Here is a 14,391-nt window from a genome sequence, read left to right on the forward strand (position 1 = left end):
AGGGGGAGGATAGAGAGATCGATGGAAAACTAGAGAGACAGAGAGGCCAAAAAGGGTTTTCATCTTTGTGTCACAACGTTTAACTGCTGAACAGCTTAACATCCTTCTTAAATTTATAGCCAGTTTGGATTATGACACATCTTAACACATCGCGTTGTGGAACAAAACTGTCTTGGTGGTCATTAGAGTGTTGGATCTGTAAATTCTCGAGCATTTCATAAAAAAACATTGATCGCAGGATTGATGCCATCAGCTGATTTTTTTATTTTTTTTACGTTGGCTTTTTTAGTTCAATGTTGCATGACTTAAATTTTTATTTCTGAACTCCTCTATTTGCCCTAGCAGCTTCCAATATATGTTTGTATTTTTGGATTTAATTCTCCGTCAGATTTCACCACTAATGGAGCTACGCAATTGTACAGACAATAATGGAAACAAACTTAACTCGTACATAAAAAGATAATTTGCTCTGCCGAAGAGAGGCTGCTCGGAACTCACAACTCAGAAATTGTCAGGCCAATTAAACTTGGCTGTTCAAGTTGAAGAGTTGACTATAAGCTAAATTTGTGCTGAGGTCAGAGCAGAACAGAACAGAACAGAACACAAACAGTGCTCTTGTACCAACCTTTTGCCTTGCACACTGACTGTTGACCAGGTGGCAAGTCCTTTAATCATTTCCATTTCTGTATTACTGATCTACACATCTGGATCTTAGTTCTGTAGATCATAAATCAAACCTAAGTTAGCTTAACTTACAACACCTGAAGCACTGTAGAGAATCATTGATCAACAAATGAAACAGCTTTATCATTTTCTCTTTCAATCATTTTGTTTTTTGGTTTGGAAAGAAGATATGCCTGCACACATGTCCAACTGCTACAAAAAGCCACAAAAATTAGCACCTGAAGAAGACCTCGTAGGAACACTGTGATGGAATCAAGCTTTTTGGCCTATTTTCTTCCACATGTCTGCTGAATTTGCACAGCCCTGCACCTAATTAATGTGCATAACTATCTCCTTTTTGCAGGCACTTTGAAATTCAATTGAATTAGTTTGAAAAGTGTAATATGAATACAGAGTAATTGATAGATTGACTGATTTAAGGTGCTTGTAAAGCAGAAATGTATACAGCAATTTACCTTAACCTTGCTAATGATGGACGTGATGTGATATTACTCGACTAAAATCTAAATCTCAATAATTAGATGCTCTGCATTTGTTTTCATCTCAAAACTGATATCAATGCTGTATGTATTCAATAAATATGTTAAAAGTAAATAAATTCAAGCAGAATACAGTACACATACACGTATACATACAGCACTGTATAAAGAAGTCTGGTAAGATTATTACATCCTTGAAACACCCATGTGTTCATGGTGAATGCTGCTGACGAGTATCTGCTTTGTTTACACATATCCAAAAACATTTATCCAAAAAAGGCTCAATGGTTTTGAAGAATTACTTGGATTCTGTGCCGTTATCTAAATGTAGATAAATGTAGGTCTTATAAACCTTTTCAATAGAGCCTGAATGATAAATAGGCCAGCCAATAATATCAGACGATATTAGCATGTCAGTATTGCCTAGTTTTATGTCAATATTACAAGATTTTTTCACTTCCTTTCCATTTGTGTGACCATCTTGTCTTCATCATACACCTGATTCACCAGGGTTTGATCACTGCATTTGAGGGATCAACGTTTAGGTTAGGGTTAGGGTTAGGTTAGATTGTAGGTTAGAAATAGGAATTATTATTACTCAAAATTGTTTTGTTATTGATGTCTCTGGGCCCCCGTTCATAAGCTACAGAAGCTTCTGGGGTGATCATTGACTACCATATGTGTATTGAATCAGTATTTTGTATTTTAAAATTATTTGTAAAATAAAACGAACCTTGAACGTAATACGTGTGTGTGTATGAAAAAATATATCAGCCGACATATCGGTGTCAGTTTTTTCTCTCCCCAATATCATCCCTCAAAATCCTTATCTGTTTAGCCCTACTTTTAAAACCCATGCAGCCTTCTTTCAGTGTGACCATATGATTATTATATGAGTAAAGAACCTGAATAACTTACCCTAAAAAAATAACATGCACCCCTTGTATTATATAACAGGGGGAGTAAATAAACAAACAACATATGCAAATGGTCCTGTGGTGGTTGCACAAAACCTTTTCTCACCAACCATTCCTTGCACTACATAACATGTGGTGACTAACATAAAATACAAACACAAACAGAAGAAACACCAACTTCTCCCGGCAAATCTGTCCCCTTCTGATGACATCATACCTCTACGCTTGCCTAAAGGTCGCTGATGTCCGTAAGCCGGCCCTGGGCACAGAAATGGCTCACTTCCTCACATGGCTTCACAGTGACACACACACACACACACACACACACACACACACACACACACACACACACACACACACATAGATGGAAGGATGCACACAGGACAAATGGTTTGGTGTGGAAGCTGAGTGGCAGATTCTTGCCTGAAGACAGTAGACTTCATTCCAGACTTCATCCTGAAAACACTCTCATTATATCCGCTGCATGTTAAGCTGAAACATTAACATCTAGCTCCCTGTCAAAATACAGACTTGTCTGGATGTTTAATGGACATTATGGACATAATGGAAATTGAAAATCTAGCTTTAGACAAAAAAAACCCAAAAACTTCCATACAAAGAAAAAAACCCTCAATGTTTCCTAAAATCCTATTTAACCAAAAGAGTATAGGATTACTCCAAAAACAAATATTACAGGGTAGCTGGAAATAAGTAGTGACAGGTGTACAATGGTTTTTGATTAAAAAAAATAGTAAGTTCACTTAAGAGGTGGACTTCGATTTAGCTACACATGGGAGTCAAATGTCTCTGTGTTGTGTTGTCTGACCCAATAATTCACCTTGGCTTTTGTTCCCTGACAGACATTCTTGGCCTGTGTACTGTGTCACCTGACTTCTGTCTTTGCTCCAATTAAAGAATTGTTACAGCCTTAACATACACCAACCACTTGATCGGTCATCATTTCAGTGGAATAGCTCCTTCAAAGTTGCCCAGCATTTCTGCTTGTTGTTGACTAGCAGATGTATTAGATCAACAAAGATGTTGGAGATAAAGTTTCTTGCCCCAGGCTGCTGCCACCTACTGTAACTGTTGACTGATTGTGAAAAGAGACGACGGGAAGTGAACCATTGAGCGGACACAGGGCATATAGTAAACATGACAGAATGGTCATACCTGAAGAAAGTGACGAAAAACTGCACCAGGTCCATGATGCTGTTGTGCTGAGAGAAAGCAATCTGTTGGAAAAGGAGAAATAAAATTTAGGTATGATGCGTTCACATTTAAAATTAAGAATCTGTCTTCGAAATGACAAAACAATGCAAATTTTCCATTTGTAACTTACAGAATTACAGCTGAATATAACTCCCACTTTAAAAAAAATGCCAATCACAATGTTCCTCAGCCCGACAAAACCAAGTTCAAAGAATATGTTCTTCAGATTGAAATAGTTGGCATTTTGCTTGATTTATCATTTGTATTTTGGAGTATTGCATCTCGATGAATTTTGGAAATATCAATAACATAGAGTTAGATCCACGTAAAGTTGAACAAGCTAGTCTAATCTTATTCACAGTACATCAAAGACCAAGGCTTAGTTGTACACGAATAGATTAGACTGATCCTGGCTTAAAACAGGCTAAATGATAACTCAACTCACTATTGATAAGGTAATGTAACTTAAACATGTTTTGATTTAAGGTATTTAAAAAGAGATGCTCAAGAATACCTTAAAACAGATAGTGGAGGAGATAAGTGCAATAATCTTTCAATTTATGATACAAGCATGAAAATTGGCATAAGCAGTCTCCATGGGTCACTTGACAAGAAAATTGTCAGAGACAAGTAATTAATTAATTAATTGCATCTTAATGGAGAAATCGAGTGATATAATGGTTTATTTGGTTATACAAGCGTGAAAATTGGCATGAGCAGTCTCTGTGGGTCACTTGACAATAAGCCACCCACAGGTACTTGAAATTTCAAGATGGCGGCCATTTTCCAAGATGGCCATTTTTCAAGATGGCTGCAACCATAGTAGAGCATATAGGCTTAAGAAATCATTTGAAAATCGGCATGAGCCCTCTCATAGGCTAATTTGACAAGAAACCACCCACATCCACTTGGCTCATGCCAATTTTCACGCTTGTATCATAAATTGAAAGATTCTGACAAAAATAAGCACTTAGCCACTCCGCTAAGACACTGAAATTGAAAAAAAAAGAAAAAAAAATGTGTAACAGTGGTCTTAAAAAGGGAGTGGCATTTATCAATCTTGGTTGACGATGTGTTGTTGCATAAAAATACCTTTATTGTTACCTTATTGTACTAACTTCCCTTATTGTAGGATTATTTTTGTAAGGTGTGTGTGTTGTGCACCTGAGGAAGTGCCTGGACAGCTTGAAACATTGTGCCCTTTACAATGCACTTTTAGTGAATAAACACACTTATATATAGGAGATGTAGTGTTGCAAGTCCTTTTTTTTCAATCGTAGTATTTTTTTTTCCAACTCAGCACCTAACTAATTGATTTGCATGCATTTTCTTGTTTTACTTTTTCAGCAGTATTATTTGTACCCATATGTTCCTCCATCTTCTTCCACACGACACAGAGCAGCAGCAGGTTATAGTGGGGATACAGATGAAATAGATCAGGCCTGAGGTAGGCAATGAAAAGCTTTGAAATTAATAATTACATGGTCCAGAGGAATTACTTCATTCTTTATCTGGAGCATATTTATTTTGGCGATAAAAACACTGTGATCACAAATATACCCCACAAAGTTCAGAAAGCCTTTATGCAACTGCGGTTTCGCCTCAGCCTGTGTTTAAGAGTGTCATATGAAACGGATGCAAGAATCGCAATGAACAGCTTTCTCACCGGAGGCCAGTGTTTAGACGCCTTACATAAGGCCAACTATTCGAATCTTGCTAAGTCCATTCTCACAAGTTCTTCATTTCTGTCTCTGTCCCCACACTAAGAATATGCTACGAGCCATCACCCGTATGGTTTGTGGGTCTTTATAGGATTAGTCGGCCCCTTGTGCTCGACAGTGTTTTACAGCCCTTTCCTCAATTGAACTCAAACAGACCTGCTGGATGCTAAAGAACCACTAAATCTGGACTGCACCATCCATCATGATTACTGTGCTGGGATGCCGGTGGAGTGTGTGGCCAGCTAATACACATTGACTCAGATGTCCCTCGGCCTTCTTTTAAAGGGTCAATTCACCCACATTACAAAAATAGATTTCTGTGAGAGTTAGTCACGCAGATCGTTTCTGGTTTAAAGAGCAAAGATTCTGTCATGCTTTGCACGAGAGGATAACTTGACAGATATTGAACAGGTTTTAAAGGAAAGTAGTGAAGTTTAAGGATAAACACATAGTTTTCACAGATTGATCAGTTTTCTACATATGGACTTGAGGCTGATTACATCTTCTCAGCAATGGCTTCATGTATATTTATTTTTCCTCTGCGCAAAACATAGCCCACCCAAGTCCACTAGAACCTGAACTCTCAGCCATCTGCCTATTCTTAATTTAAAAGAGGGAAATTGAGTTATGTATTGGATCCTCAAGGAATAAAAAAAATACATTAAAACTTACATTTAAAAAAAATCTCAACAGCTTATGTAGATTTTTTCCTTAACTCCCTTTCAAATGTAATTAAACAGCATCGCCAGAAGGTAGTTTCCAGTATGTATGTATATGTTTTTTTTTTGTTTAAGGCATTTCAATGTAGGAATTTTCAAAACACAGATCTAATTACCTGACCTTGTGACAGGTTTCACCTCACAGAAATATGACTCCACACATTAAAGGAAGAATGTGCGACTTTTTGATCCAGTAAATTTTTTCCTTGAAATTATGAAACCAAACAAAACGGCTGTTTGGCGACACTTCCGTCACACTGAATCCTCTACTCTCCTACAGCAATGCACCTCCAACCCCTCCACCTCCACCTCATGCTTGCACAAAAGAGTTAGCAAATTGGAAGGCACCAAAAGTAAGAACTAAGAGCAAGCTGCTGTCAAAATTATCCTTGTCTCAGGCAGCATTGTTGTGTTGAGCAGGCTTATGGTAGCCCTTTTGTAGCTTATAGCGCCACATAGCATGTCAATTTACACAGAATGATCATGATCTAAAAACGCTTATATGGCATTCAAATAAGCAGTGAGCGCAGTATGTTATATGTGAAAGCAAACTGAGCCTTTCAATAAAATGTGTACCCAACCATTGACTTTAAGAATAGAGTTGGACGTATTTGTTGTGGTCTGTTGATTGGAGTGAATGTAACTGCAACTTAAAAAGATGAAATCCTTTACAAAAGTAGCTTACTTCTATCATTATTTATTTACGATGTAAAAATGTTCCAAATGAACTAATGGCCTTGTGACTGTTTATAAAGTATAACACCATGTGATTACATTGAGTAAATTAAGTTGAACTTAGAGATGATAATAAAAGGCTTCTGTTGAATGACACTCTCAAGAGTTGGCAGTTTGTTTTTGTTTTGTTTTGGGTTTTTTTTTGGGGGGGGGGGGGGGGGGTTTCCGAGCATGCAAAATGGTTTGTAACTCTTGTTCCTCTCTCGTTAAAATTTGCATCCCAGTTAGTTTCATAGTTACTGTGAATTGTTGATGGACACTGCAAACTAATCCAGAGCTGCAGTAGCCACAGTATAGCATCAGTAAACTCTGGGCTTCTCTCCTGAAAACCAGCAATGTAACCATTTGAAAAAAATCCAAGAACTGATTCAAACATCAGTTCATTAACTAATGAGGACAGTGCAATGGTGAGTTTTATTTTTTGTTTTACATTGCTTTGTTAAAAACCCAGAATGGACCAAAAAACAAAACAAAAACCCACCCATATTTTTGCTATAATACACATTACACTTTGTTCCACAACTGCAAAGGGTGCATAATATTTCCACTTGTTTCATCAGCATACACACCCACACATTACGATCATCTCTCACCTTATCTTATCCTTCAAAATAAAACACTCCAATCTGTCTGGATCAACAACCATGTGTGTTTACCGTCTCTGCATGCTTGTGTTAGTAAGTCTCATCCTGCAGAGCAACATTTTAGCTCTTAGCTATTAAAACCTCCTGAAAAAGCATTGTTACCCCATGTTTAAACCCCCTCATGTTAGGAGGATTATTTATTACAGATATAATTGATTTTCCATTCACTCTTCTGCCCTGTAGGAGCAAAACAGAGCAATGTTTTCATCATGTTGAGGGAAGATGGGCATTCTGAGATAGATTAAGGAAGTAGAAGAAGGTAATTTAAGGACACAGCAACAAGTCCTCTGATTCATAGAAACACAGAGATTGTTTACTCTTGCCCTAGTACACCGATAGATAGCAACAACCTTATCTCTATACCCTCAAAGCAGACATAATGACACAATATTACTAATACCAACAGAAAAATTGGTTAACATTAAACACTAGTTCAGTTCACCTAAATGCACAGTATATAAAATCCGGCATCAGGGGGCTCTCAATCAAAACAAAAACAAAGGATGACATTGAGGCTGACGAGGAATCATGGGAGTGATTCTCTCTGCTTGAGTTAAGAAAATGAAGGTCAACGGCAGGGGTCTTGTTGCTAAAGAGGTTCAAGGTCACTACTGAGTACTACTGAGGTGCCCTTCAGCAAGGCACTGAACCCCCTCCAGCTCTAGCAGGTGCTCCCTGTGTAGTACCCCCCAAAACCCAGACATCCCTTAGTGACTGAGTGTATTTCAGACCCAAGTGTGTGAGAAGCATGCTTCTCAATAGCACAGTGTAAAGCAAATGTTTTACTCTGTGATTAATGAAAATGCATTTAACAATAACAGCCCATGATTATCTTTCAATTATGACTATAATTATGATTAATTATGACAACTATGCACATCTGTGTTTCACCACTTTAACTTTTAAGTACAGAACTTATTTTGTTTTAATGTGAGGATGCAGTGAAGATGAGAGGTTTGGACACAGTTTTGACGCCTCATAACAACAGAGAGAGAGCTGCTGTCCTACAGATCAAAAAGGATGGAATCTGTCTAACTCAGTCCTCAGTAAACTGATTCATAAGAAATCCAGAATCTTGAACAACTGATTTTTAAAGTCCAACCTGTTTATACATGAGGAAAGAGCCTTGTCTTTTATCACTCTTAAAGTCAGTCAACAAGTGGATCAGCTGAGACCGCCGATCTACAAATTAACATGTGACACCTTAAAAAAACAAAACAAAACAAAAACCTGAGCAGCATTGCAGCTCACAAAATAAAGCCATAAAGAACAACACAAACTGATCACAGGGCTCACAGTACATTTGACAGCAATATAATTCAAGCCCGCTCAACATGGGTATACCTTTAAATGGCTCTAATAGCCTGAAAGCCTTTGTCTTTGTCTTTGGAGAATCCTTTGGGACTAGTTGGGAGGAAGAGAGAGAAAGAAATGGGGCAGAATGGGCTTAAGAGGTTTACGGGCATCAGTGCAGCAGGTAAAAGGGCCTGAGAGTGAAAAATCTGCAGAAAAGCTGATTTTAGTCCACAGGGATGCAGCATTAATAAAGGCATCAGGGAGAAAAGAGCCTGGCTCTGCATCCAGGCTTCCATTGCTGCAATTTACGTTATTATCCCCTGACATAACAAAAAGTTGTTATGGACACAAAGAAAGTGCAAACATACACACAAGAGAATGGATAAATATTTAATTAAAGAGTAAAACAAAAATTACCTCTTCAAACTAGCACAGTGATATTCTGTGAACATTAATGACTAATCTGCCTAATTTATTAATTCCAATTTACACACAGCCTCTCTCTCTCTCTTTTTCTTGTCCCATACCAACAGCCAAAAACAATTATTTTAATTTCAACAACAGCAGCCGTTAAACATGGCCATAATCAATAAGCTGTTTACACCACACCCATTTCAAAGTCACGCACACAACTCAAACACATGGGAGACCATGTTAAGCCAGTAGTTGTATGGCGATTTCTTTCACCATTCAACTACCCTTTCACATTGTCTCATCATTTTCACATCATCACATTGATCAATAACTTCCACTTTTATGTTGCTAAGCTAGTGAGTTGCTTAGCAGCTGTTTATAGTGTGTGCTTTGGATTTATTAAGTCCTCAGTGTCGACTTGTTTTCCTTTATCACTCCATGTTTTTGTTTCGTCGACTGTTTGGATGAGTGGGAATGTCTCAATGGATCTCCTGCTGTTTTTATTGAAGGAGAAAGCAAATACATAATCATGAAGTCAAAACGACTGAAACAGTGTGAAAAAGGTCGTCACAGCCCCTTAAAGGCAGCTATTGTTCAGGCTGTCTTATTTGGACACAATCAGCGGTCGAACAGCTTAGCTTGGAAGTCTTACAGTAAATTCAATCTTTCACAGTACAAATTCACCAAGTAAACACAGTTGACAGTTTTTGGTCGAAACAAATGTAAACATTTTACTAAAAGATGTAACTGAATATGTAATTACGAGATAGGAGATTTTGTAGCTAACTCAGACAAAGCTGTTTCTATTAAACACGGAAAACCACATGATCTACTGTGGGGAGGAAAAGTTTAGGAAAACAGACTTTCTGATGGGAGACCAACTTTCATATTGTGACACAGAAACAACCAACAGCAGCTGCATTCCCTCTCTGTAGCTTTAATTGTTTTGAGATTAAAGGTCAATTGACTGTACAGGCGAATATATATTTTTAATCTTGAAGCTAGACCTGAAGTTACCACAGGAGAGATTAAGAGTGGGAAACTGGGGCTGAGAGAAGAGAGAGGTAGAAGATGAGAGGAAAAGGTATGACGTCAAAAAGGACTCCAAGGACCCCTGTTCTGCAGTCCAGTCATTACTGAGCGCCTACGGAGGCCCTCTGGGGACAAACTCAAGAGCTGTGACAGCAGAGGGTTGCCTTTTATTTCCCTAACCCTGAACCGAGTGCTGCTTGTTAAAACCTGGAATGAAGGAAAGTGTCTGGCTAATCAATAGGGAGAAGAGAAAAGAAAGAGCAGGGAAAGTATGACACAGGTGAGTGAGAGAGAGAGAGAGAGAGAGAGAGAGAGAGAGATGAAAAGGGAAAGAAAGGGAAAGGATGAGGATGAATAGAGGACTGGGAGATGATGAGAGGGGCAGGAGAGAAGATGACGCAGGGTGAAGATAAAGCAGCAGGAATCAGATATTGTACTTCTCTCACTTCATCCTCTTCAAGGCTGCATGCTGAGCATAAACACTGAGTTAGAGGCAGGACGACCAGCCTGACAACATCTTCATCACCGGGAGATTACTCACTCATGACTACTTCAGTTTACACCTTAGAACTCTGCAATAGAAATTGTTCTGCCATCGCCTACATTTCCTTTTGTTTCTCTGTGTGACTTCATGTTCCTTTAGAAGTATTGATTTTGATTTGTATCTTTGAGACTTGCAAGCCATGCTTAAAGGTTATGTTAAGTCAATAAGGCAAACTGCTACAGAAACAAAATAAAAAAAGTTGAATAGAATCTGACATGTGTTTACACATTTGCACACAAAAAAAGAAATTAAGTCCATGTGAGTTTGCTATTTCAAACTAGGAGAGTGGTAACACTTTTTAAAGCTACATTCACTGTAGTTGTACGGTTCTGTTTTTGTATTATTGTGAGAATTTTTTTCATTATGAAAACCTTCATGTTCTGTACAACATTGAGTTCATGAATGTATCACAGGTTCTACTCTGTTATGTTTCTATTTTGGGTCTGTTTAAACAGCACCCCATGCTGGCCAAGGATAAATCCCATCTTCCTTTCCAAGGCAAGCAGACTCACTGTCAAAAATATATAGATTATTTTTTCAAATAAGTATTGTATGACATTCTATCAATAATAATAAAAAAAGTTCTTTAAAATGTGTTGTGAACTTCAGCTTGTTTGTGTTTTCTGTCACTCAGGTTTTAAAAGATTATGTTAACATCAACATGTAACATGTGAATTTCCCTGAGACTGAACTATGTTTACCACTCTCCATATTTACATATTCATGATTACCTAATGAACAAAGTGAGGCTGTAGCTGAGCCTCCACCTACGTGCTATGCAAATGAGTCCAGCTGTGCTCTATGTGTGCACTTGTTAGGAGAGCCTGCAGATGAAGCTTCTTTAACAGGTGCTTCAGACCCACCTCTGCATCAGGGTGCAGTTTAAAAAGCAGGAAGAAATAATAATAGTACTAACCATAATGCATTTTATTTAAAGGTGCCTTTCAAAACTCTCAAGGTCATCATACAAGGCAAAGAGATATAAACAAAAGATATATAAAAGCAACATTAGTTAATTAAATAAATAAATAAATACCAGAGACAAGAACACAACACGATGTACTCCACAGTCAGGAAGTCAATCTACTTAGATCTACGTAGAAGTCTGATTTGCAATTTTTGCCTGGCATTTTTTTTTCCTTCTTTCTTTTTTTTCTTCTGTTTCCTGTCTAATGTGTAGGTCATCCTCCATGTTTCACTAAACAGTCACCATCAGGTGATACCTGGCAATGTGTAGAGAAATAGTTTAGAATATATTAATAAGATACTAAGCAAAGATTTAGGATTCAGTTCGATGAACTGAGCATTTGCAGGGCAGTTTGAGGAGTTGGATATTGCGTGAACAAAGTGTGTTGTTGTTTTCCGAAAGACTTCAGATACAGTTGCATCGCTTGTGAAGCTTTTTTTAAAAATATATATTGTGAACAGTATTTTGTCAAGCAGAAAAGGGTTGCAAAATAAAATCCATTGCCTTAAGTGCAATCATTCATCAGCCATAAAATTAGGAGTCAAAGTTCACCCGAGTTAAGCACAACACAGAAGCTCTGCATGGATTTTCTTTTTTTCCTCTGAAAGCAAATCCATCCATCACTTGTTCCACTGAAATGCAGCAATTTTTAGATCCAAATGTTTTTTTTTTTTTCTTTCGCTGTGTGTATATTTGTAGGTGGGCACTCATTTGTCCTGATGTTTTTGATGACTGCTGCTGATTTCCTGTCGGGTTAAATGGGCAGCACTCAGCTTTCCCTCTTCTCTTTCACCTCTATGAAACATGATACTGTTCCAATGAGATGCATCAGATACACCCTGATGTGTGTGTGTGTGTGTGTGTGTGTGTGTGTGTGTGTGTGTGTGTGTGTGTGTGTGTGTGTGTTTGTGTGCTGGTTGGACAGATAACTGTTTCAACGTCTTTTTTATCCAATAAAGGACAATTTTCACAGACATGATCATGGGTGTGTGTGTGTGCGTGCGTGTGTGTGCTTTTGTCATGTAACAGATTAGCTCAGGCATACAGTTCAATGATGGCAGACACGGAGCATAAATAAGTGACTTAGGGCTGAGCAGCAAATCAAATCAACCAACCAATCACGCCAACCCTGAGTTCCTCTACAACAGAATGTCGGCTCACCTCTGACAGGGGGCTTTTAATCAGCCTGCCTATAGGCTGTGATGCATGGAGGGAAGCCGAGAGAGAGTCAGAGGAGGAAGACAAATGGAGACGGACACAAAGGAAATGTATGTCACTTGACAAAAAAATTAGGAATTAAACAGACATCAAGTACTTTTTTTGAAAGGAATTCCTGTGTTAACTTTCTTGCCGTCGATATGGTTTATCTTTAAAGAAGAAAGAAGTAAGAACAGAGTTGATTTTAAAGTTACAACTCTGCTCCTTTGTTCAGATAACATGTTCTGCTAAAAATAGATTCCAAATTAGAAACAGTTCTGCTCACAAAGTTACACAACTTCAGGCTAATTCAACATTTAGTAAAAGGGATTAGAGGAAACTGGGATATGTATGCAAATTGTTTGTTGGCTCAATAAATAACGTGTTTTTTTTCTTAATAGTTATTATTTATTGAAATGTAATTGACTTTAAAAAGAATTAAGCAAACCAAAGTTGAAGCTAGCACTGGAAAGTACAAAGAAATGCAACTGTCTAATTATAAACATATGACCCATCTATGTCTATGTAGTGTCCTGTGATAGCAGTAAACAGCCAAAGAGATCCTGACTAGCGTAGGCGGTGTAACTCACTCCTATGTACATTTAGACCCAGAACACTGGTTTGTGTTGTGTCACGATGGTGAGTGCAGAAGAGCAAAAACAAAGGTGCAAGGTCAGCGTGACAGAACCTATCAAAATCTGTTCCAGCAGAATGGACCATCTCAACACCTCACTGGGCCTTAAAACCAGCCCTGAGCTCCGGTTGACGTCAGGACGCCACCAGGGAAACACTCATCGCTCACATCAGTGTGTGTGTGTGTGTATGTGTCGTCCTGGAATTCTACCTTTCTAAGGACAAACTTCAGTTTTAGACCTGTCAGTTGAGGACATTTTGCATGTTTACCGTTTTGCTCAGACATATAAATCATGTGCCGTATCTGAATGCTTTTTGAGGGATTTATCTCATATAATTCCAAATACAGTATATTCCCTTAATGGATGACTTTTACCTATTCCGTGCAATAAATAAAGAAATGGTAATTTCACGTCAGTGCATGTGAACTGCAAATCATTGCTTATTATGAACTGGCTCTGAGGACCTTAAGTTCACAATGCAAATATTATAATAATCATATAATAATAATTGCTTACCATTTAGCAAATAAAAGGTACAAGTTTTCTAAAATATACGTTTTTTTAAATAAATTCCAATTCCTGTCCACTGTGGTCCTCATGACTAGTATGAGATTTTCGAAATGTTTTGACCATTAATTATTGTTTGGTTCAGCATCTAAACATTCATGCTTTTAGTTTAAAAAAGGCAAGTGGCCTGATTGACTAAAATCACAAATAAAGAGGACTACATTGCGTGTCCGTTCCAACAAATTGCATGTTTGTTTGGTGATGAACCGAGAAAAATGGCCTTAACGCTAACAGGTGCAGAGATTGTGGAGGCGGTAGTATTTAAATAAGGCGTTTGCATGTTTTACTTGTCGTTGTCATGGATATTCGGATGGAAAGCTAAATGACTGCAAGCACAAAACTGAAATCACTCCCAATGTAATTAGATGAATCAGTGGAAGAGATGCATAAAACATTTCCAAGTTACAGCTGACAGATCTGCATCTTAGAAAAAGAAGCATGGTATAGGAGAGTATGAGAGAAAGTCAATGTCGTTGATAAATGTCTAAGAACAACAGAGGAAATTAAGAGAGAATGGTGAAGGAAATTATACATACACACAACATACACTTTGTTAATACTTGCCTTTTATTCCATTAAACATGCAAAGTTGACATAATTGTGATCTACGTGAAAATGTATCTTTTGG

The 14,391-nt window shown here is 37.9% G+C and overlaps 1 protein-coding gene across 4 annotated transcripts in view; it reads right to left on the bottom strand.

Annotated features, from left to right (window-relative positions):
• The window catches only part of atrnl1a (attractin-like 1a), a 232,028-nt gene that overhangs the window by 92,966 nt on the left and 124,671 nt on the right, over positions 1 to 14,391 (bottom strand). For all 4 annotated transcript variants that reach the window (XM_079362624.1, XM_079362623.1, XM_079362626.1 and 1 more), the window contains one exon: positions 3,254 to 3,315. In XM_079362624.1, coding sequence (XP_079218750.1) covers positions 3,254 to 3,315 — 62 coding nt within the window. The remainder of the gene's footprint in view (positions 1 to 3,253; positions 3,316 to 14,391) is intronic.

The sequence above is a fragment of the Symphodus melops genome, assembly GCF_947650265.1.
Source record: "Symphodus melops genome assembly, chromosome: 15".
Lineage (NCBI taxonomy): Eukaryota > Metazoa > Chordata > Actinopteri > Labriformes > Labridae > Symphodus > Symphodus melops.